The 23,805-nt window shown below is 38.5% G+C and overlaps 2 protein-coding genes across 5 annotated transcripts in view; one reads left to right on the plus strand and one right to left on the minus strand.

The window, feature by feature from the left end:
- Positions 1 to 3,845: 3,845 nt before the first annotated feature.
- On the plus strand, positions 3,846 to 18,105 carry prpf40a (PRP40 pre-mRNA processing factor 40 homolog A). 3 transcript variants are annotated; one of them, XM_054614724.1, is made up of 27 exons: positions 3,846 to 3,960; positions 6,844 to 6,924; positions 7,082 to 7,225; positions 8,152 to 8,235; positions 8,721 to 8,739; positions 8,843 to 8,862; positions 9,014 to 9,055; positions 9,232 to 9,342; positions 10,090 to 10,210; positions 10,495 to 10,519; positions 10,751 to 10,966; positions 11,246 to 11,351; positions 12,668 to 12,732; positions 12,831 to 12,995; positions 13,968 to 14,076; positions 14,259 to 14,409; positions 14,554 to 14,687; positions 14,905 to 15,019; positions 15,373 to 15,476; positions 15,639 to 15,755; positions 16,054 to 16,191; positions 16,366 to 16,461; positions 16,558 to 16,644; positions 16,732 to 16,822; positions 16,907 to 16,968; positions 17,075 to 17,230; positions 17,454 to 18,105. In XM_054614724.1, the coding sequence occupies exons 1-27, from the start codon at positions 3,958 to 3,960 to the stop codon at positions 17,541 to 17,543; spliced, it is 2,652 nt and encodes an 883-aa protein (XP_054470699.1). In that variant the 5' UTR covers positions 3,846 to 3,957; the 3' UTR covers positions 17,544 to 18,105. The 3 variants fall into 3 exon arrangements, with proteins under 3 accessions (XP_054470699.1, XP_054470701.1, XP_054470700.1); XM_054614725.1 differs by having other exon boundaries at positions 3,847 to 3,960; positions 15,385 to 15,476; XM_054614726.1 differs by lacking the exon at positions 6,844 to 6,924.
- A 2,176-nt stretch (positions 18,106 to 20,281) lies between these two features.
- The window catches only part of fmnl2a (formin-like 2a), a 46,817-nt gene continuing 43,293 nt past the window's right edge, over positions 20,282 to 23,805 (minus strand). The window contains exons 26-27 of one of the 2 annotated variants that reach the window (XM_054614765.1): positions 22,473 to 22,592; positions 20,318 to 20,399 (exon numbers count right to left, since the gene is read on the minus strand). In XM_054614765.1, the coding sequence (XP_054470740.1) occupies positions 22,501 to 22,592 (92 nt within the window). In that variant the 3' untranslated portion in view covers positions 20,318 to 20,399; positions 22,473 to 22,500. Of the gene's footprint in view, positions 20,400 to 22,472; positions 22,593 to 23,805 lie in introns of both variants that reach the window. The other variant, XM_054614763.1, reaches the window with a different exon arrangement.

The raw sequence follows: 23,805 nt of genomic DNA on the forward strand, positions 1-23,805 counted from the left end.
AAAGAATAAGACTGACTCAAAATATACTGACATTTACAGTGACATTCAACAGGCATGTCTTATTCATACTTTTTTTTAAGCTGTGCTTTGACGTCATCTCAATCAGACAAAGCTGGAAAATGTGGTTTATGCTGTGTTTGTGTGTGAGTATGTGTGGCATTGCCAAGACTAAGTACAGTAGAACCTTTATCTCAAGTGACTGATATCCATAAAATCAACAACTCAGAACCAGAGACTGGTATGCAATCACCAGCTTTGTGTGTTTGCGCGAGTTAATTGCAACCCAGGGAGGATTCTTACCAAAAATAGTTTCTCGACTCCTGATACAAATTTGCTGTGCAGAGCGTAATATAGCCGAGATTCACATTCGTATTCCCGGAGTTTGATAGAAGCCTGTGCCATGTAAAGTCACAGATAAACCATACTGCAAGTAGCATGTAGTAAATGGATAATGTTTGATTTTTTGGCACAAAGGTCATGCTTTCATTGATCATGTGGCAAAAAAGTCAATAATCACCCAGAGGACAAATATGCTTTTAGACAAAACATATTACCCTCAAGCAACAAAATAAATAAATAAACAAAGAGGTGGACAAATCATATCTTGAGAGCCTGCATGCAAAGTGCTTGACTTTAAAAATATACCACACTACGCACTCATAAAATGCGCTACTAAATCAGTGATCACAATAACCACTTGAGAGTGACTCAAGTCAGATAGAGAAAATCTTCACCACATGATGAGGGTTTTATGAATCATCAAAAGAAAACTGTTCATTTGCAACCATTTTCTCACACAAATGTTTGTTTTGTGAAAGATCTCTAGTTGAAAAAAAGATCTCAACAGACTCATATGACCTAAATCAGATCTGTTCTGGCTCCTTTATTTCAAAAAGGAGGGATTGAAAAGCATGCCACAAACGTAATACTGTGTGCTATTGATAGTGAATGTGAATGTGGTTGACAGGAAGCCAATTGTTAGATGAGAGAAGTGTGCCTGTAAGGCAGGTCAGTTGATGCTGGACTCAAAGCTCACTGGTTAAAATGTCCAGAGGCAAACATTGACCACCTCATATATTGTGAATCGATAACACAGACAACAGTGAGGCAGAGAGAAAGTGTGTTAGGATGTATAAATAGATCACTAAAGCGAATAAATATACTGTGTGCATACATCTGCAGCGTATGGAAACAGTTTGACTAATGGTTTCAGCATCTGTATGACATTAATCATCTACAAGCAAATGGATGAGAGATAAAAGATAATAGTGAGATCAATAAAAGTATGAATCCACAACTATTTGATTTGTGTGAGACACTTTTTATTGATTCCTTTTTGAGAAAATCTTTCTTCACTAGTACTTTGCAGTGATGTCCAGGAGAACAGCTCCCCTGCTGGTAGCAGAGCGTCGGTGTATTGCTCAAGAGGCAACATAATAGAAAGCAGTTTTACCATCTAAAATGTTTTTTTCTTTTATATCACATTTTTTTGTAAATAGTTAAAAATGCAAACTGTTCATATCAGAGATTTTTTTTAAATCTTATTTTTTTCTTATTGATTCCAGTTGGATATATAATAATAACTATTTAAAATGTCCTTAACTGATGTTTAAAAAGTCTAAATTCTTCTTACAAAATTTGTATTTTTGAGTTCATAACTGTTATTGTTTTTATTATAAAATTCTGTCTTTTCGTAATTTTTTTAATTTCCCATATCCACATTCAATTTAAATATAATACAAATAATAGTAATAATAATTTAGTTTTTTCGTTTTTTGTAATAACATTTCTGGTATAAAACTTATATTTAAATTATTCAAAACTGAATTTGTCAAACTGACTGTGAAGATTTAAGGCTTTAAAATACTGGTTGAGAGCACCAACCTGAGGATTAATCTCTCTTACTTCTAATACTATTTCAACTTTTTCTTTAGGCCTGAATTTTATGTTGTTTTTAAAATTATCTTTCTTTTTAATCATTCAGTCCAACCAAAACAAATGTGCAGCTGTTGTTGATTCATGGCTTGTTTCATTTTGTCTGTTTGTTTCCCTGAAGAAGAAAAAGAAGTGATGCTCTGTGGTTGACTGACTCCCATCATTATGTTGAAGCTCAATACATCACTGCCCCTCACTGTCGCCTTGTCGTCTATTTGGCTTGTTTAGAGAATGGATAGAGAATTCTCCTGCACTTGTCAGTAAATACATCAGAGTTTATTGCAGTCTACCTTGAGTGAGGGCTCATCTGTTTCCCAGCTCTTTGTTGCATGCTTCACACTCCAATAGCACTCTGAATCCCAGGGACAACTCCACATTGAACAACAGCACTGAGCAGCATATATCCTAGATAAGATAAGATGCACTTCAAATCTGTAATGTGAGGTAATGTCATTTTTAAAAAGATCTTGAATACGTACCTTGGTTATTTAAAATGTTTAAGACAGTGAACATAGCATCTTTACAGAACACAAACAGCAACAAATGAAAATCAATGTGTTCATTAGGCCGTCAAGCTTATTTTCTTCATAATGGATGAGCTACTGCTTAACCTTGTTTTGTTGGAGGAACAGAGAATGAACGAAGACCATGGCCATGTAAATGGCACTTAAAGAGGTGAAAAGTGTAATTTTCCACCATCGTTAGGAATCATTCCAGTTACACACTGCCAGGAGAATTGTGTCAAAGAAGCCAATACTTGGAAAATCACAGCCACTTCTCCAGATGATCCCCAATACACCAAGGTAATTTTGCTGTGTCTGAGCACCAGCTACTCCAGTTTCTGAAATGGACATCTGATTTAACGTCTAAAGTAACGAGGGAGGAAATCGGTCATTAACAGAGTAAAAAATGTACATCTTTGTCAAAGCATTCTGTATCATGAGCATGTTGGTGCAGGGTGAGGATTGCAAATAATGGATTACCTACCACAGAATGTTATTTAGGTCATGATGACATTTAAAGTTGTTTCATAATGTTTAATAGTATCCACTTTTTAGATTATACTACTGTGAAAAAAATCCACTACACATATACAGAAACCTATTTAATCTAGCAACACACATAAATCAATCTGTGTATACAGGGCATTGTCTTATTATATTGCCTATTCAATAAATACTGTACTGTTTATAGAAACAATTGTACAGTACAGTCATCACTACAATCCTGTAGAATATACAGTAAAATAAGATAAAATAAGAGAATCCTTTATTAGTCCCACAGCGGTGAAATTACAGTACCAGTCAAAAGTTTGGACACACCTTCTCATTCAACTACTTTGAAGAATCTCAAATATAAAACATATTCTGGTTTGTTGAGCATTTGTTTGTTTACCACATAATTCCATATGTGTTCCTTCATAGTTTGGATGTCTTCAATATTAATCTACAATGTAGAAAAAAATAAAAATAAAGAAAAACCATTGAATGAGAAGGTGTGTCCAAACTTTTGACTGGTACTGTATGTGTTTTTTAATCTAGTTTGCCTATATTTTTCTTTAGCAGTATGTTCATTTATATTCTGATTAATCATTGAAGTTGGGATACATAAAAAAATAATTGATCTATCCATGAACTTTTTACATTTCATTATAAGGTTTTAATAATGTTACTGTATTTGATTTACTAGAATTCATTGTATTAGTAGTGTTTAATTTTGTATGTGACTTTATTGGTGCTTTATCACTTTGTAATGTGGTTATCTTCATATTTCAGTCTGGTTTTTTTTGCAGGCTCATCCTCTCAGATGGAGTTTGCTCATTTCTTGCATGTTATCGAGGACCACAGCACTGCCGCTCAGCCTGTTGGCTCTTTGCGCATGTATGCACATTGCCACCGCAGAGTGACGTTCCAGAATCCTGACCTCTGACCCCGCTGTGCACGAGGAGGAAGTTCAGCCAATCGCTGAGCTCGTTGTTGAGAGGTGCCCGGGTCTCTAGGAGGTTGATGCCCTCTCGTCAACATGGTGAGTACAACCATTCAAAATAATGTATTAATGTTAGTCAAATACAACTAAGTAACTATACAGATCACGTGCGTACCTCATTGGTGTTTGTTTAATGAGCATCTCTTTGTCTTCATGCTAGCATTGGTGCATCACATGTTAGCATGTCGTGTTAGCTTAGCGCCACACACATAGTGTCATGGTTCCGACTATGTCCTGGAAGTGATGCTTTTAATAAAATAACGACAAAGGCCACTCGTATACAGTTCACCTTGGTTATGTATTGCATTGTTTAAATGTTTTCATACATTTAACCCAAAACCCAAGGCTGGTAAAAGTCCTGTTTAGCTAGCTAGCTAGCTGCAGAAGTTAGTTGGCTAGCTAGCTAACTGCTAACGCTAGCTCTACGTAAACCATTATTCTTCACCAGGTGTTAGACGGAGTCTGTGGGTCATTCATTGCGAACAGTTACCTAGAAAGGGGAGGTTTGTGATGATGCATGTATACAAACCTCAGTAACTCACCGTCAGACACGACTACCAACACAGCTAACGCTAAGGTTCGCTTTGTAATAACCTTAGCAACTAACCTTAGCAACCTTAGTTTCCCTGGTAACGTTACCGTTAACGCATCCACGCTGTCGTTAAACGTTACTAGGTTACAGTTCCCCTTTAAGTAAAGTTCCATGAACCTAAATCAATGGAGTCCAAAGCAGTGTATATATATATATATAGTTAATGTCATTTTAACATTTTATTTAATAATTTGAGTTATGTCAGCCAGAATAAATAAGTACATAGGGGTGCTAGTTTCAGGAAATACTCCAGTTCACTGTACTGAATAAAGGCAGTCTTGTAAATGATGGCATGAAAGGAGTGTAAATTATGCAAAAGATTGTGGAGTTTTTGTATTTGAAAAAAGTTACATCAACTGATTGCAAGAATGTAAACAGGCATGGGTAAAAGGTAACATTTATTCATGCTAAACTTAAGTTTTTTTGTATTTTTCAATTCTCAATTACTTCAAGATTAATGAAAATCAAGTGATACAAATACAAATGCTGCCATTTAAATGAACAGTGTGGTAGGCTTGTTGCTTCTTTACTTCTTAGGAACCATAAATAAAAAGGAACACAAAACTTGTATTTTGTGTGATTTTTCAACAAATCACACATTATTTCCATGACACCGTGTCCTAACTGGCCCCGAGAGAGGCACTATTACACAGCGTGCTGTTTAAATACAAATTCTAATTGGCTAGTTAATATTAGGGATGTTATTACACCTTGAAAACGAAGGTACCTACCCTTTAGTTATATGTAACAGAGTGTTGAGAATATATTACTTTCTTATGTTCTGGTACTGTGGATGTTCATTGATGACAAAGCATTTGAATGAGCTTTAAATAAGATTGAGCGCTACTCAGTCTGCAAGTTAAAATTTAAGAGTGCAAAGGATTCGTTTGTCTCAGATTTCAAAAAGTGTCTTATTAAGGTTGCAGTTTCTGCCACCTGCCTCCCGTACTTTTAACCATACCCAATGTGGATACATTTTTGGTTTCAGTTAAGATAACGTACTTTCGTTGCACTCTCCCAATAGTGTTGCCAAATTTATACTAATTCACACTGATTTTACCCTCTGATTTTGTAATAATAATAATAATAATAAGTTATATACAGTACCAGTCAAAAGTTTGGACACACCTTATCACACAATGGTTTTTCTTTATTTTTTTCTACATTGTAGATTAATGTTGAAGACATCCAAACTATGAAGGAACACATATGGAATTATGTGGTAAACAAACAAATGCTCAACAAACCAGAATATGTTTTATATTTAAGATTCTTCAAAGTAGTTGAATGTGAAGGTGTGTCCAAACTTTTGACTGGTACTGTAAATCTAGACATTTTTTTATAATCGCTAGGACCCACATGAATTGGATGTTGTATGTCCCTTGATAAACTATTCTTGAATTGGTAAACAAGTGTTGATAAAGCATAACCTTACTACGACTGGCTTTCTTAATGCTTGTGAGTGCTGATGTAGAGTTGCTTCATATGAGTATTTTGACATATGTTTATGAATGAGCTAGGCGACGGTAAGTGCAGATTTACATGCAAATAATAGATGAAATTGTTGGCTAAAAGACAAGGCATACAAACCGACGAATTGACAAAACAGTCATATGGATGCCTATAACTCTTTACAGAGTAGTATTGTATTCAAAAAAGAAATTCGGTGTGGTCTTTGAAAAAGACATAACCCGGACATCCAGACAAGAGTTGGTCCTGTTGCCGGTTGCTAGTCAAAAATGGCCAATAAAAGACCTTTTGTCATTGCAAGTGCTCAGAGGCTGCCAAACAGCTGGTTCAAGCGATCAAGTGTATAATCGAGATTGAGGCCTGAAATCTGATTCTGCTTTACAAATCCATGCCTGTGTGCTCACAAATGTTGCCTTGCAGACTGAACAGCGGTTAGAATTTGTTTCAGTGCATGCTAATCCATTCCTGCAATAAATCATCATGAAGGTTTTAATGATGATTTAAGCTGTTTTAGAGAGGTGTTGATTTCACATAATGGTGATTTTGTACGCTGTAGTTTGTGGTGCTGTTGAATTGTTCTAACTTATAGTTAGAGCTGTTCTCTTATGTGGTCCGCCCTCCTTTTTAGGAATATTGTAGAATATCAACAACTTGTCAACTTTATTTTTTTCTATCTTAACTGCACTGGTAATTGGAGTATTTTAGCAGGATAATCTAAACAGCATTTAAAAAAATGTAAGGACATTTTTGGAGAAACGGCAATAGTGGCTATGTTGAATTAAGCACGCTGATCATTTTGCGTTACACCATTTCCTGCTTTGAGTTCACTAACTCTGTGTGGTGTTTCTTATTCATGACAGTCTTCATCGGATGCTAATAATGGCCCGAGCCAAGCGCCACCTTATCCAGGTGTACCGCCCTCAGGGATACCTCCCCCATTTGTAAGTCAGTGACAGATATCTTTATGGCAATTAGGTTTCTCACCACTTTTTGCCAGTGGTCATACAGGGTTTAACTAAGAGTGGTGAATATTAAGGTCTTCATTTATGTTAATCTAATCAAATGCCTTCTTCTTTTTCTCCCTATTAATTTGTCTAGATGGGACCACCAGGAATACCGCCTCATTACCCTCCCATTGGAATGCCTCCAATGGGACAGAGACCGCCCAGCATGACTCCCATGCCTCCTGGTATAATTCCCCCTGGTATAATGCCACCAATGGGGGCACCGCCAATGGGACAGGTGAGTCTTGTAGGAAGCTTGTAGTTTTGTCTCAAATTTATTGAAGTTGTTGGTTCTGGGGGCTTGGTGGCCTGTGTTGCTGCTCTTCTCACAGTAGACCTCCTGAGTCAAACAAGGACTTACCACGGTATACATCCCAAAGCAGATCAGTGAAAAAGCTAGCTGGCAGACGTTGATGATTTTAAACTACTGTACTGCAAAAATCCCTTTCTGTATACAACTTTGCCCCAAACAAGTTTCTAAACCACTCCGCTGTTGGTCATGTATGGCCCTACATGACAAGTAAGTGTCCGGAGACATTGTGATTTCAGGTTGTCAGTTTAGTGCAATTGTCCACTTTCACTCAAGGTTGAATAGAATATAACTTGGCGGTCAAAGGGCACTGATCACACAAAACACGTTTTTCGCCATAACTCAAGAATTGATATGTTAATCATGAGGATATTACAAAAATGTGTAGTAGGATAACATAATGAAGTGATGACATTTTGGATAGACGTGGATGTCAATTGTAACCTGATTAGCTGGTGGACGCGTAAACCGTAAACACAATAATTTTAGTTTTTATTTAATTATTTATTTTTTGAAGCAAAAACGGGTCACATTTAGTAAGCATATGTGGTCCTGTCATGCTTATTAAAAAGTGTGATGTTGGGGGGTTTGATCAAGGTGCCAGCAACACCAGCCTAAAAAGATGGCGAGGGGATGTAGTTTTGTGCGTTTCTGCTTCACAGATCGCAAGTGGTGGCATCACACCATTAAATAAGCACAGCAAACTCGGCTTCAGTCTCACCTTCTCCCCACAGTTGCAAGCAGCCTTTCACACAGACACCAACACTCTGTCTCACACTGTGTCTTAATACTTCTTCTTGCACTGGGTGGTATGGAAATGCCAGATGAATATTTCATGATGCTTCTTTTATTAGATGCCAGGCATGATGCCACCTATGATGCCAGGGATGATGATGCCTCCTCGCATGCCAGCTGGGGCTGTACAACCAACGGGACCGGTAACTCTCCTCACTACTTTTTCAATCAGTGCTGTGTTTCACACTTCCTAAAATTCACTGCAATAGGTCATTCCCCCCAAAAATCTAATTTCTAACTACACGTTGAACTGAAATAGCTGAGACTGATTAAAATTAAACACCTGCTTTCAAAATGTCTCTTATTGTCACTGTTTTGTCTTTGCCTCAGCTGTTATTGTAATGACACACAGTTCTGTCAATTAATCTTTTATACTGAGAGATAAGCAAGTTATGCAAATGAGTAATATGTATAAATATTTTGTGACAACATCCAGGCGGCTTTAGCGATCATGAGACATCCACTCTATCATCGCGAGTATGTTGTTGCGTCTTAATGGTGTGGAGTTTTGTACTAATTAGGAAGGCTTTGTCAGTGACTGTGTATTGTGAATGATTAGTCTGTAATCTCAGCTCTTGTGAGTGTTTCTTGGGGAAATAATTCACTAATAAAATTGTCTTTTTCTCAGCCTGGTGTTGACTCCTCAGGTAAGATCCTTAATTTGTCCCTTTTCTTACAAATCATATTCTTGCATATTTTGCATTCATTAGAAGTAAAGTTTGAGACTGATTTTTGTTTTTATCCTCACAGTTGCGGCACCTGGAACAGCTGTAAGTGGAACATCAATTTTCTTTATATGCAGTAATGACAAGTAACAATTGCGACAATTTAGTGTACTTATCATTAGCTCCAGACTATTGTCTTCTGTCCCCTCAATAACTGAAGTCTGCCAACATTTAATTTGTTCCTTTGTCCTTGCAGAGTACCACAAATGGATCTCCACAGGACGAACAACCAAAGAAGGTTTGTGCACGTTGAAAAATAATGGAAAGATAGACATGAAAGACTTGGCATTATTAACTAGGAGCTTTAAAAACATTTAAAATAGAGCCAAAGTAAAGTGATTTTTATTTCTTCTTCTTTCTTTTCTTTTAAGAAGTGAAACAGCTGAATTATGTGTTGTTTCTTTTCTGCTTCAGAAGTCCCTGTGGACAGAACACAAATCATTGGATGGGAAGACCTATTTTTACAATACAGAAACCAAGCAGTCCACATGGGAGAAACCAGATGATCTCAAATCTCCTGCAGAGGTAGAAACCTTTTTCACTTTCATAACATGTTTAAAGGTTCTACATTTGAAACTCAGTAATAAAACAGCAAACAGCTATTTTATACATAAAGATACAGTGTTTCAAAAAAGTTCAGCTCAGAACAGCACGCTGTGTAATAGTGCCTCTCTCGGGGCCAGTAAGGACACGGTGTCATGGAAATAATGTGTGATTTGTTGAAAAATCACACAAAATACAAGTTTTACAGTGTTATTTTGTGTTCATTTTATTTTTGAAATTGTGGTTCCTAAGAAGTAAAGAGGCAGCGAGCCTACCACTTTTGTTTATTTAAATGGCAGCATTTTTATTTGTGTCACTTGATTTTCGTTAATCTTGAAGTAATTGAGAATTGAAAAATACAAAAGACTTAACAAGTTTAGCATGAATAATTGTTACCCTTCAGTTGATGTAACTTTTCAAATATAAAAACTCCACAATCTTTTGCACAATTTATACTCCTTTTATGCCATCATTTGCTAGACTGCCTTTATTGAGTACAGTGAACTGGAGTATTTCTTGACATTAGCGCCCCTATGTACTTAATCGAGAATCGATTATTAATCAGGAATCATTTTGAATAGAGAATCAATTTTGAATTGAATCGTGGCCCTGAAAATAAAAGTCTTATTTCAGCGTTATTTATTTCCATATGGATCATATCATACACTTATTTCCTTTGTGCAGTTCATCTACTCAAAATAACTTCCCTTTTGTTTTGTCTCCCTTTAGCAAATGCTGTCCAGATGCCCTTGGAAGGAGTACAAGTCAGACACAGGGAAGCCTTATTATTACAACTCTCAGACGAAGGAGTCCAGATGGACCAAACCCAAAGAGCTGGAAGATCTGGAAGGTAAAGAACTGCTGTCTGATTATGTAAATGGATCTGATCTTCCATACTGATTTGTGCTGCGCTGAATGGATAAGCCTTTGAACAGCATGATGAGTGGTAGGCCACTGGCTTGTTATACATATAACGCCATGCATTAGAGGGGATTTGGGCATTGTTGATGTACAAACACGGGAAGCACATTGTGGCTCCTGCAGTACATTTATCTCTGTGCTGTTGTCTAATCAGCAATATGCTTTGAAATGAAAGCAGGTCCCCTAACAGCTCTCACCTTTTGTCTATTCCAGCTATGATCAAAGCAGAGGAGAATGGGTAAGAGCTTCCTGTTTACCTTCAGAACCTCTTTTATGCTGAATGTATTATGAAACAACAAATACAATAATTATTGAAAATTATTTCAATTTGTTAAAAACCCTTTTTGATTTAAAATATTTATTTCTATTTCATTTGCATGTAGCAATCCTTAATATTACAGTCAGCTACATTGTCCTGCTATTCCTCCTTTCATGTGGTGTGGTTTGACCCGTCATGGTCTGATTTCAGGACGGCAGAGGCAATGGCTCCTGGCACCGCAGCAGCTCCTGCAATGCAAGCAGACAATACAGCCACTATGGTAACCGTAATGGAGGCAGAAACTGCAACAGCAGTCTCAGAGGAACACCTGTCTCAGGCGGCCGTGCATCACACAGCTGAGGTCAAGACTGCAGATGCACCTGTGGCTTCCTCAGAGAGCTCAGTCGCTACAGAGGCCACAGCCAGGTAAACAATTATGGCTGATATGGAGACGGGTACTGTCTCCCTATCTATCAGACATACACTGTATTCATCAAGCCAGGACAGGAATAGAGTCATTATGACCCTGTGTTTATGTACAGAGCACCCTTTCAACGTAATGTATTCATGGGTGAGGAGGTCTATTTTTGCATCTCATAAATTTATTTAATGTTCACATCTCCGGATGTGATGAATGCTCATTGTCTTAAATGCTTCATGCAAACACAGTTAAGTGAATGCATTAACGTCTTCATTCGCCCTCAGTATTGAAGTCACAAAAGAAGAACGTCCAGAACTTCAGAAGAAAACTTACAAATGGAACACAAAAGAGGAAGCCAAGCAGGCCTTCAAAGAGCTGCTGAAGGAGAAGGTGAGTCAGGCTGTTAAATGTGGTTAACATGTAGCAGGTCAAACAAAACAAAAAAAACACTGGTGTGCTTGTATCAGCGTGCTTACCTGGACATACATTAGTATCCATTAATATTTTACACTTCATTTTGCATGTGCCAGCTACAAAGACTATAGGGGCTGACTGCCTCACCACTTCGGGTGGAGCTCTGTTTCCAATGTAAAATATCAACAAGGTCGCTGTAGTTTTCCCATTTATTATTAGCTTGTTTTAAATATGCGCAAATTTGGCAATAGCTGCGACCTTGGAGATGCTTGAACGGTTCATGAGTTTGGCCATGGTACATGAAAACAGTGGCTGCCAAAGGGTGGGGGAATGTTTGTGGACCAACCAACAGAGTAAGTTATAGAGTTGCTGGTCGCAGTAAAAAAATAAATAAAGGAAAATTGAGTAGATTTTTGGTTGATAATGATCATGACACAGCCATGTAATTATTAAATGAGGCCATTTTTTTTTAGATATATACATTTTCTAAGTGTTTTGATGATTGAGTTAAACACCATTATGCATAGGTTTGTTTTTAAGGTAGATTTAATCAGATCCGTCTCTCCTACTGCGTGACGTGTTTATCAGCACATCCTTTGCATTGTGATCTGGATCTAATCCCTGTCCCTCCTCATGCACCCCCGGGAGGTCTGAGCTCAATTGTTAAGCTTCACCTCCGGTTGCCGTGGATGTGTTGTGTCGCAGGACGACCTAGCACCACCCACCTTGAATGCTGCTATATTTAGGCTCTTTTTAATTTTGTGCACAAAGCTCTCCTCTGAGATTGCTTGCCATTTCCTGCACGATCTTAATAGCCCTGTCTTTATGATTAGCTTTATTGGATCAAAGGCACAGGGCCGGCCGGGATTAAGAAGTGAGAAAAAGTGGCATGCCTCAGTGAGTTAGAATAACTGTTACAATTTACAAGACAAGCGGTGGAATCAGTTCATAATGGATGAAGGAGTCACTCCCTGAGAGAGGCAAGTGGCAGAAAGGGCGCTTACATAAGTCCTAGGCAGCACTTCTATGAATTATTGCCCTTCCACACCTCTTAACCAGATACCTTGTGTTGTGAAAATGTTTTGGCTTTTAGGAGACACAGAAGCACAGCTCAATGTTCCTCTACCTGTCTAACATGCTTTTTCTAACAACTTGCAAAAAAACCAATCCATTTTCCATAATCTGTTTTTTTAAGAAAAACTATAGTTTTAGAAACATCTTAATTTCAACATACCTTGTCAGTGTAAGAGTAAAAGCAATCATGACTTTGAATGTTATTCTCTGTATTTTAGGGTGTGTCCTCAAACTCTTCCTGGGAACAGGCCATGAAGATGATTATCAATGATCCTCGCTACAGGTACACTATCCCCCCTGGATCGGTTTATCCTATTTACAATAGCAGGTGATGATAATGCCTTCCTGACCTCGATTTCTCACTTTTCCTTGTCAACAAAGTGCCCTTCCCAAACTGAGTGAGAAGAAACAGGCGTTCAATGCCTACAAAGTCCAAACAGAAAAGGAAGAAAAAGAGGAGGCCAGAATTAAATACAAGGAGTCCAAAGAGACCTTTCAGAGGTTCCTGGAGAACCACGAGAAGATGACATCTACCACCAGATACAAGTAAGTGCTGCAGTGATCTCATATAGTTTTGTTTTTTTTCCTATATTGATTTGTGTTTCCATGTATTGTCAATATGATTATGCAGATGTGATCAGTGAAAGGTCACCAATGGCTTTTGCACGCCATCATGCAGTTACAGCACTGGTAGCTTCCTCTTAAGGAACATTGTGTGTTGTTGGTTCTAATGTTTGGGGTTAAGTGCTTGTGTCGTTTTTGGATTTGGATGTAATTCATCACTCCGTGTTCTGTTTTATCCTCTTTTTCACCCTTTTTTATTGAATTTCACACACATTAATGCAACAGAGATGCTGGAAACTAGAAATAGAAATAGCAACTTTTTACTAAATGTGTACTAATTCAGTTGGCCCAGGGTTTGTTTTTCACCTATAAACCTGTATTAAGGAGTCATGCATTAGAAATGATGCCAACAACACTTAAAATGTTTCAGTTTTGATCCTTGTCTTGCGTGAGATCCAGGTCGGCAGCACTCTCTGGTTTGGTATTTGTGTCAGAGTCACCGGCACAGGCTGATCGACTGGTGACCTTGACAACAAGCCAGTTCCAGAGTTCTTCTAGCAGGGGGGTTGTTGTGGAGACGGACTGTAATCTGGGACGGCACAGAACAGGCCGTTAGACTGGATAGATGGGCTATCTGATTGTGTTTGTGTGTGTCTCCTTACATTTAATAGCTTATTTCACTACAGTCAGCCAGCGCCTCTGACTCCTCTGACTGTCATGGTTAAAACAGTTTAGATTTTCAGTGCACATCATGTAAGACAGCTGCACGTAGAAAGTTCAACTGTACTTTTTCTTTTAAGATTTTTATATTATCTCTACACATCTGATGTCTTGCACTAAACATTATAAAACAATGTGTTGGAGGTACAGTTTCCTGTGAAATGCTGCCCTCATGTGGGTTATTTTAATGAAAATGTCCTAAACGTGTGTGTTTTGTGTGTACTTGCAATCCAGGAAAGCAGAGCAGATGTTCAATGAGCTTGAGGTGTGGAGCTGCGTACCAGAGAGAGACAGGCTGGAGATCTATGAAGATGTTTTGTTCTACCTCGCTAAGAAGGAGAAGGTAAGGCTTTGTTCTACAGCTGAGCCAAAACTGAGATATCTTCAGTCTGCATGTTTATCGTAATATTGTCGAATCATTCAACTTTCTGACAGTCATCATAAATGATGTTACTTTAAGACGGGGGCTTTGTGAACACTGGCACAATTAACATCCTGGTTTCCTCCTCTACAAAATGTCTATAGGAGCAAGCCAAGCAGCTTAGGAAGAGAAACTGGGAAGCTCTGAAGAACATTTTGGACAACATGGCCAACGTCACATACCGCACCACCTGGTCCGAGGCCCAGCAGTACCTGCTAGACAACCCTACCTTTGCAGAGGATGAGGAGCTGCAAAGTATGAGAAGTTTTTATTTATTAATATAGTTTGGTGCTAAAAGTAGTGAGAGGACAAAGTTTTTACTTTGTTTTATTTTTAATAAGCAAAGGTTCAGTTGGTTCTTAATTCTCCCTGTTGATAAGTGTTGTTACCTGCTGACAGATATGGACAAAGAGGACGCCCTCATTTGTTTTGAGGAGCACATCCGAGCTCTGGAGAAGGAGGAGGAGGAGGACAAACAGAAGACTCTTCTCAGGGAGAGGAGACGACAACGCAAGAACCGAGAGGCCTTCCAGGTGAGAGGGAATGGAGGGCCAACATATGTGCATCTCAAAACACTTGCAAACTAGAAATCACCACAACGGGGAAAGAAATGCTGGCTTGATGTCCTACATTTACTGCTAATGTTCCATTTCTCAAATTGCAAAAATAACAGAAGGGACGCATCCTATTTCTATAACTATTGCATATGAGCTGCTGTCCTAAATTCTTATTTTGTTGTTTTTTCCTCAGAAATTCCTGGACGAGCTCCATGACCACGGTCAGCTTCACTCCATGTCTGCCTGGATGGAGATGTACCCGACCCTGAGCTCAGACATCCGCTTCGCCAACATGCTGGGGCAGCCGGGTAGGACAGCAGGCCGCAGCCCACGTGGCTTCACCAGCCGCATGAGCTGAATGATCTGAAGCACGTGGCTGTGATACTCAGACAGCAGCACATGACATGAACACAGAAATAAAAACTATAACAGTCCATTTATGCATAATGTTTATTTTACCCCATTCATTTTAGAATCGTTTATTTTTCGTTTATATTTGACAAAGACATTTAACAATACATTCAGCCCACAGATATCAGTATAATTGTTATGATTTTATTTTGGCTTCATTGTTTTTGCAACATTTTTGTGGTCTGCTGTTGGACCCTTTATAGTTTTTTGTAACATAACATATATTGTCTACATCTTTTGACTTATCCAGTCTACTTCGCAGGTTCCACTCCCCTAGATCTTTTCAAATTCTATGTGGAGGACTTGAAAGCCCGCTACCATGATGAAAAGAGGATCATCAAAGATATTCTTAAGGTAAGTGTGCCTCTAGTGTATTTATATCTGGCCTGGTGTCACAGGAACACACTTCACCTCACATCTGCTCACATCAGTGTTTCATTTAGGAGGTTTGTTGTGATATTTTATTATTTTTATTTCACACAACTTGTTAATCTTCTGCTTTCTTTGTGCTGCTAGGACAAAGGCTTTCTGGTGGAAGTCAACACTGGCTTTGATGACTTTGGATCAGTCATCAGCTCAGACAAGAGAGCCACCACACTGGATGCAGGAAACATAAAGCTGGCATTCAACAGTGTAAGACTCCTTTCCTACGTACATTTTTCCCAGCTAGCTTTTCTCAAAAATACAAAATACAGATGCTGGTACGGTTATGTGAAAGGAGAAGGTTTTGAGTTTGAAGGTTTAAGAACTTCAAATAAATGTTTTTGTTATATTTAATTAGTTTTTGTTTTATTATTGACACCTGAGCAAGGTTTGTGTGTGTCTTTCGGTCTCAGGTTTAAAAACGTTGTCATATTAAGGCCTTTTTTCTGGTTGTTTTCACTGTTTCTATTTATTATACCAACACATTTTTCCACCTATTTGTGTGTAGTTACTGGAGAAGGCAGAAGCCAGAGAGAGAGAGCGAGAGAAGGAGGAGGCCAGGAAAATGAAAAGGAAAGAAGCGGCCTTTAAAAACATGCTGAAGCTGGCCACACCACCACTGGAGCCAGAGACTACATGGGAGGGGGTACGTCCTTTATGCAATACATATTCTTATAGTTTCAAATCACCAAGTATTTTATATTCACATCAATCTCCCTGCTATTTAGTTCTAATCATTTCTAAATTGTTTCTGAAAGCACTACACAGTAGCTTGTCTTTTCTGTTTTGATAGTAATTGGTGTTTTTGTGATGATTTCAGATTAGAGAGAGATTCTTAAAAGAATCGGCCTTTGAAGACGTGACTCTGGAGTCGGAGAGAAGACGGATATTCAAAGACTTCATGCATGTCTTAGAGGTAAGTCTGCCAGGACTGTGGGAATGGGCGGAAATCATTAATCTTGATGACAAAGGCGATGAAGGTTTACCATGGCATGTATTTTTTTTGTAACAGCATGAATGCCAACATCACCATTCCAAGACAAAGAAGCACTCAAAGAAGTCCAAGAAGCACCACAGGAAACGATCACGCTCTCGATCGGTTAGTAGTCCTACCTCTGGCTTGCTGTCAATACTCCATTTTACGCCTCGTTCATCTCTGAATTACTCCACTTAAATGTTTTGACAGGGCTCAGAGTCTGAGGATGATGAATACCACAAGAAGAAAAAGAGGTCACAATCCAAATCTCCCTCTGAACGCTCATCCAGTGGAGAATCCGGTGAGTGGATTTCAAAGCTTTGATGGTCTATTTATCTTTTTATGGAAGTGCAGCACTATTGACATTTTTTCTGCCTGAAACCAGAGAGAAGCTATAAAAAATCCAAGAAGCACAAGAAGAAGGGCAAGAAGAGACGTCACAAGTCTGTAAGTAAACAGGAAGACCCCCCCAAATCCATGTTATGTATGTATATGTATAATCTGAGTATGCATGTTGTGTTATATGTGAACTGATGGTGATTATGACACCCAGGCATCGCCAGACACCGACAACGAGAAGAAAGGAAGAGAGCGCGATGGAAAGCGTGAAAAGGACTTAGAGAAAGATAAAGAGAACGACAAGTCTCGGGGGAAATCTCGCTCAGACTCTAAACAGAAGTCTCCTAAAAGAAAAGCTGCAAAAGAGGAGGTTGGTTTTCTTTATTACTGTATAAATAAGAGTTTTATTGTTTTAACAGACTGATGCTTAAATGGCTGTTGCTAAGGTTACCTGTTGAGGGCTATTTAACTAGTAAAAGTATCATTAACCACATGTGTTTTAGAGGTTTTCATGTGAAAGGTCAGTGACTCACTTGTCAAGTTTCATTCTTCATAGTTTATATAACACTGAGTGTTTTGTGTGTTATGTTCAGGGTGGCTGGGATACGTCAGGCAGTGAGCTGAGTGAAGGAGAGCTGGAGAAAAGGAGAAGAACTTTACTGGAACAGCTGGATGCACCTTGATGATTACACTTCTGCTGCCCCTTTTATTGTATTTGTACACTTCTACAAACATGCATTCCCCTCCAAGCTCATCTGACTGTACCGGGCAAACCACCCTGGACGGACTGTGTGAAATAAATCGGTTCTCCGGTACTCATGGGAATGTGCGACACTGAGCTTACACACTTATTTGGTGACTAATTTGATATCAGGAAACTGATCAGCTGATCAACCTTTAAATGTCAGGTTGTCTTTTTGTTGCTTTTGTTAGTATTTTTTTAGTTGACTGTAGCTGTACATGTTTTCCATTGCCAATAATTTTTTATATTCAATTAAAAGTATATCTTAAATGTCACACTGATTGTCTTCACCTGGAGAAGTAGTGCAAGAAGAACTAGGTTTCAGGACAACATACAGTACCTTTCATTATCCCTGGATATGTTCTGAGATAATGAAAGAATGTTTTTGATTTGGTCTAACTAAACTGTTGCTGTATTCTCTAATCATTCAAAACATGTTTTAATTTGACCATCTGTTTAAATTGATATACTGTAACGAAATGTAATAAAATAATGTTTCAATGGATTATGTCTGTTATTGGATACTTCAGGTGATCAATATGATCAAAGGCAAATGTTGTCTTATATACTCCAGCTCTACAGGATGTAGTAATAACAAACAGTGTTTCATAAAAATAAGCCAGCTGCTAGGACAACTAATCAGTGGGGGATCCATCATATGACCAGTATTTAATTCAGTTCAATAATGAATAACTGCCAGTATATTCTAGTGTATACTAATACAACAGTCCTGCAGTAAAATCCAGAAAGAGAAAGAAATAATTACCACGGTAAACTGCTTTATATTCAATGTAAATAGTTTATTTGATCGTATTTGTTGAAAATCTCATATCACCTATTTCATAAAATAAAGCTTGTTATTTTGCAATAAGCACAAACTGCCTAAAATACATTTCCGGTGAAAGTAAAAAAGAAAAAACATGCCAGTATTACCCAGTTAGACAAATGTTACTATTACAGACTGAAGTTGAGAGAAAGAGATGAACGGCAGCACATCACTAAGCCACAGAACCAGCTAATCACAGGTCAGCTAACAGAAACTAGTTTATTAAACACAGTGTGTATGATTTGGAGATTAAATCTGTTTAAATGTACAAACACTTAAAACATCAGTTGCATGTTTTTGTAGCTGGCTTTGACGCATCTGTGAGCCACCAACATTACTGTGAGACATTATGATGATTAACACACGACTGTAGATTCTGGCTGCATTTGGCTTAATTAAATATACAAAAAAATGGAAACAAAAACTATAAGTTAAAATAACATTCAAGTTGTATAGCACAAGGCAATGAAAACTTTTGTTTGAACAATATGTACAATATTAACCATCTGGTAATGTGAATTAAGAAAAAAAAAAAGGTAACGGTTTGTAGCAAAATATCTGTACATTTAGGAAACTTTTTTTTTTTTTTGTCATGTAATTTGTTTTGCCATGTTTTTAATGTACATGGACACACATTAGATGAAAAGATGCGCTTAAAGGAATCCTTTCAGTGGTTAAATACTATACATTAAAATTACAATAAAGTGAGTAGACGCAGTGGCCTGGAATATAATTAATCAGTAAAAAACCTTGACAGAGATGAACTGCAACGTTTGATCCAGTTTTCACAATGAGAACCATTTAGTAGGGTTCTGTACCTTCCGTGCAGTTTCTATGTTTGATAGAAAATTGTTTTTTATGTCGCTCAACAGACTCGTTTACTTGTAATTTGTTCCCAGAAACCAGACAAACTGCTGCGCTGCTACAGAAATGCAACATTTTAAATGGATGGTAAAGTTTTACGAGAGCAAGCGGCCTCCATCTATGGATTATGAGCTACCAAATCAGGCTTGATCCATTAACTTAAGTATAAAATTATGAAAGAAGTCAGCACGGAGTAGGCCTGATATATATAATTCACATTAGCCCGGACTTGTAATGGTTTTGATGTCTTTTTTCGTTCATTCTTCATCATCCTCATACTTACTTTAGTACAAATATAAAGTCTTAATTACTTTTCCGATCACCTTTTTTTCATGCCTGATCATCAGCCCTTTTAGTAAAAACAAAAAAAAAAACTTGAGATGTTTGAGCACGTTTGTATATTAAGAGGAATGGAGAAGAGCACAGGAATGTACCAAGATACCACAGTTCAAACCCAACACTAAAAGATGTCACTAATGTAACAGCTAAAGGGAACGCGTCCCATACATTCTACATTATGTCTCCAAGGAAGCATCTCTTTACATGGCTCTTAAGGCCACCGCAAGTCCAGTTTTACACGTCTTAAAATTAAAGCAAGGTCAGGTTGTATTGCTTAAAGTGGGAAATATTTTAAAAAAAAAACAGTCATCAGACAAATGGGAGACAGCGTGACATCAGCTCACAAAAATAAGTTCAGGCACTTGGCTTTGTCTAAGGTTTCTGAATGAACCTTTCAGACACTTAAGAAAATCCGTCCCACACATGTCCCAGTCCTTCATAGTGAAAAGCTGCTGCTACACCACAGACATGGAGGAACAAACATGCATTCTTATGTAATATACACATAATCATCTCTATGGTTGCTACACTTGTCACCTTTCACTTGTCATCCTTCACTCTGCATCGAACCTCCCGTCTCTCCCTCTCGTACACATCCTCACCATCTTCAACCCCCCCACCTCCCCCTCCCCCCCCCAGCACATGCACCGCTCCCTCGTCACACGACCACTTCGCCGTTGTTCAGAGGCCGCAGGTTCTGATCATCGAAGCGTCTCCTGACACTCCTCCGCACAGCGTCTGCTCGCCTGTAAGGCTGATTCCTCAAATCTGAGAGGGGAGAATGGATTGGATGGGGGTGGGGGTGGGGTGGGGTGGGGATAAAAGAGCTGTCATTCATCTTGTTGAGGCGTTTTGATGAGCCCACATACCCAGAGTGCTGGCAGCCTGTCTTTCAAAGCAGCATGAGTTCTACACAGAAAAAAAAAAAAAAAAAAAAAAAAAAAAAAAAAAGCCTTCCAGGTCAGCTGTCTCTTGGTATTAGGACAGACAGGCCACAGGGTTTTGATTTGTAAGTAGAAAAACCTTACATGCATCTTGTGAAACCAAGATGCACCTTCCCCATTAAATGGGTGCATTATAAACCTAAAACAGTATCTATTTTAAATCGTTAGACACTCATTATATCTCCTTCATAAAAATGTATAGTTATGAAGGAGATATGAGCAGAGGGAGAACAGAGGGAGAGGTAGGTCAATACTGAGAGGACCCTAAAAGAAAAGACAGTAAAACAGGAAAGGGAGGTAATAAAGAGATGCTTGCCAGGTTTGGGACACATCCACCACTACAGGTGTGCTACTGGAGGAGTTCCTTACCCTCGAGTAGACATTGGGAAATTTAGTAATATTATTCTTCTTTAGGGCTAGATGAAGAGAAGACAAAACGGAGGTTAAAATGGAGGAGGAGGAGGCTGACCACAGCATGTCAGCCCGACATCTTCACACTGGCTTTGCTATGAGAGCGCTAAGAGAGCACTGCGAGAGCAAAGCAAAGTGGCAGCAGGCTGCATGGGGGAGAAAAAGCCAGAGGAGGCTAAGGGCATGAGAGGGGACAGAGCTGGAGGATGTTAACTGGTTCAACTCGCGAGGAGGAGGATCAAAGCTTCTCTAGATTTTTTTCTGTGTTATAGACTCAGACTGCTTTGCAGAGTGGCTACCAGCAGGATAGAAAAAAGAGCCCGTTTTAAACTTCCAGTACAGAGCAAATGTGAACTAAAATAAACAAACATGGTTTCCAGGACACAGCAGGATTGTTACAGCATCTTGACCAAAAGCAACCAAAGCATGCGTGCAGCCAGCCGACACTGATGACAGGTGTTAACCCAGTTATACAACCTGGCTGCATGTTAGTGGCACACACACACGCACACACAATATGCAACCGCAAAGACAGACTGCTGCAATGTAAGAGATTATTCATATGTAGACGTCATGCAGAATATTAGTGAGCATGCCACACCACACAGAGAGTCATTTGACAGAGAGGTGACCCGTCAGCCGGCAGCAGGAGCAGGCACAGCATATGGGCTGACTGGGAGAGCAGAGAAGCATTGTGGGAAAGCGTTAGGGATGAAGCAATCAGCATGCAAGGAGCTGTTTCAGCAGCAATAATGATATGCGATAACAAACACACAAACATTCATTTTTCATTAAAACATTGATTGAAACACAAAAAAGCAAGTTATAATGCCACAGGCCCTTAAACAATAATGACATCAGTCATACCTGTCATGTAGACTATTACTAAAGCTTATATATGTATATTTTATATACACACACTGCATTAAATAATAATACAATTTGAATCTAATCTGTGATATACCCTAAATTATACAACTCATTTCTCATGATTTGTTATCAATCTATTACCACTAGATGGCAGTACGCAGCTTAACTTTTCTACTCCAGTGCTTGATGGGAAAACGTACAGTCTTTCACCAATTTTCATCTCCTGTCACTGCAGATAAAAGTATGACCTTGGCGACAGTTTCCTCTGTGACATTATGGTTTGCCATTGTTGATAAGATGATGATGATAAATGAGGGAGTCACACTTCATGCAGTTGGGCAGAGAAAACTGTTACACCGACACGAGTCATGCTCAGTAGAGAGAACACACACACACACACACACACACACACACACACACACACACACACACACACACACGAATACACGCACCCAGGTGTGTGTGCAAAAACCATGAGATCGGACAATGTGTACAAACACGAGTCCAAAAGTGTGAGTGTTGACTGTGACGGTTAAAAAAGGGAGGAAGAGTGAAGAGGCATGCGAGGGTGGAGGAGAGAGAGACAAAATAGAAGATAATGTTTTGTTCCAGCAACCTTAGAGAAGAGAGACAGTTCTACAAGCTTAGTAATGGTACTCGTCATTGAGGGCGGGCTCGCAGAAGAACCGAGAGCCACGCTTCGCTGTGCGGGCGGTAAAGGGCACTGTCTTCAGCACTGCATTGAGAACAACAAGGACAACAGCCAGGATAAGACAAGACAAACACACAGTTTAAGAAAAGCAGAATCCTACAGGGGTTTAGCACTGGTTAGCGCTAAGCAAATATCAAACAACAGCATCAGGAGGGGCCGGGGAAAAATGTCTTTAAGAGAGAATACTAGCAGTTAATGCTCCACTAAAGGGGGCTGATAAAACCTTCACTTTTACAATAAACTCTCTGGCTTGGTTTGGTAGAAGACAGTAAAGTTCTATTGTTACAGAGATCTTAATTAAAAGTGTCAGAGGTCTTTAACGCTAGAATCACATTTACATTATTACTGCGGCTTGTGGTGGAAAAAATGTAATTTAATTTTTCAGAACTTTTACTCATGTAAAGCAATAACTAATGTAAAAAATGACAAGAGTTTAATCTTAATTAACTAAATAGATAATAATAACAAAAAGTACCTCCAGTTTTATATTATCATATCATAATATTGTATTGTTAATACTAATGCATTAATATGTAAGTAGCATTTCAGTGTTGTAGCGTGAGACAATGGCAATTACCCAAACAGTACAAAATCTATAACAATATGTTGTATTAACTTATCACGTTTTGTATGTAAAGTCTTATTTTTCAGATTAAAGTATTAGAGCTAGACTTATATTGGCTGATATCAGTTTGTTTCAAATATAAATATATCTCACAGGTGTGAATGTTTTGCAAAGTGGATCGAAATTGCAGAGTGGATCGTATCTAGTGTTCCTACTCAGTCCACCAGAGAGCACTGACAAGTTTATTATTCTTAGCTGTAAAATATTCCAATCAGCCAGGGGGTACCTATCTTATGATTGTTTGTATGTTATGGGTAATGGCCTAAAAAAGTACAAAAGTACTTTGATAAATTCCACCACAGCCCACGGCAAGTTTATCACTTCAATAAACAGAAGATGTTTTTATTCAATTCTAATGAATTCATTTCCTAGAAGCTATTCACGACCCGGCCCCGTCTACATACAGATGGTGTTACAAAGCAATGACAAAGCAGATAAGATTAGCAACAATCATCAGACACATTTGTAGCTAAATGTCACTGAGTTAGCTGGACGGTCAGTGCATGTTTGTACTCATTAGGTTATACACCTTTAGTTCTCAAACATCTGACAGCTGAATTTAAGAATTCGGAACATTGTGTTAGTTGGTTTAGATTCCTTTTGTTAATGACT

Source organism: Anoplopoma fimbria, chromosome 16 (genome assembly GCF_027596085.1).
Source record: "Anoplopoma fimbria isolate UVic2021 breed Golden Eagle Sablefish chromosome 16, Afim_UVic_2022, whole genome shotgun sequence".
NCBI classification, from domain to species: Eukaryota; Metazoa; Chordata; class Actinopteri; order Perciformes; family Anoplopomatidae; genus Anoplopoma; species Anoplopoma fimbria.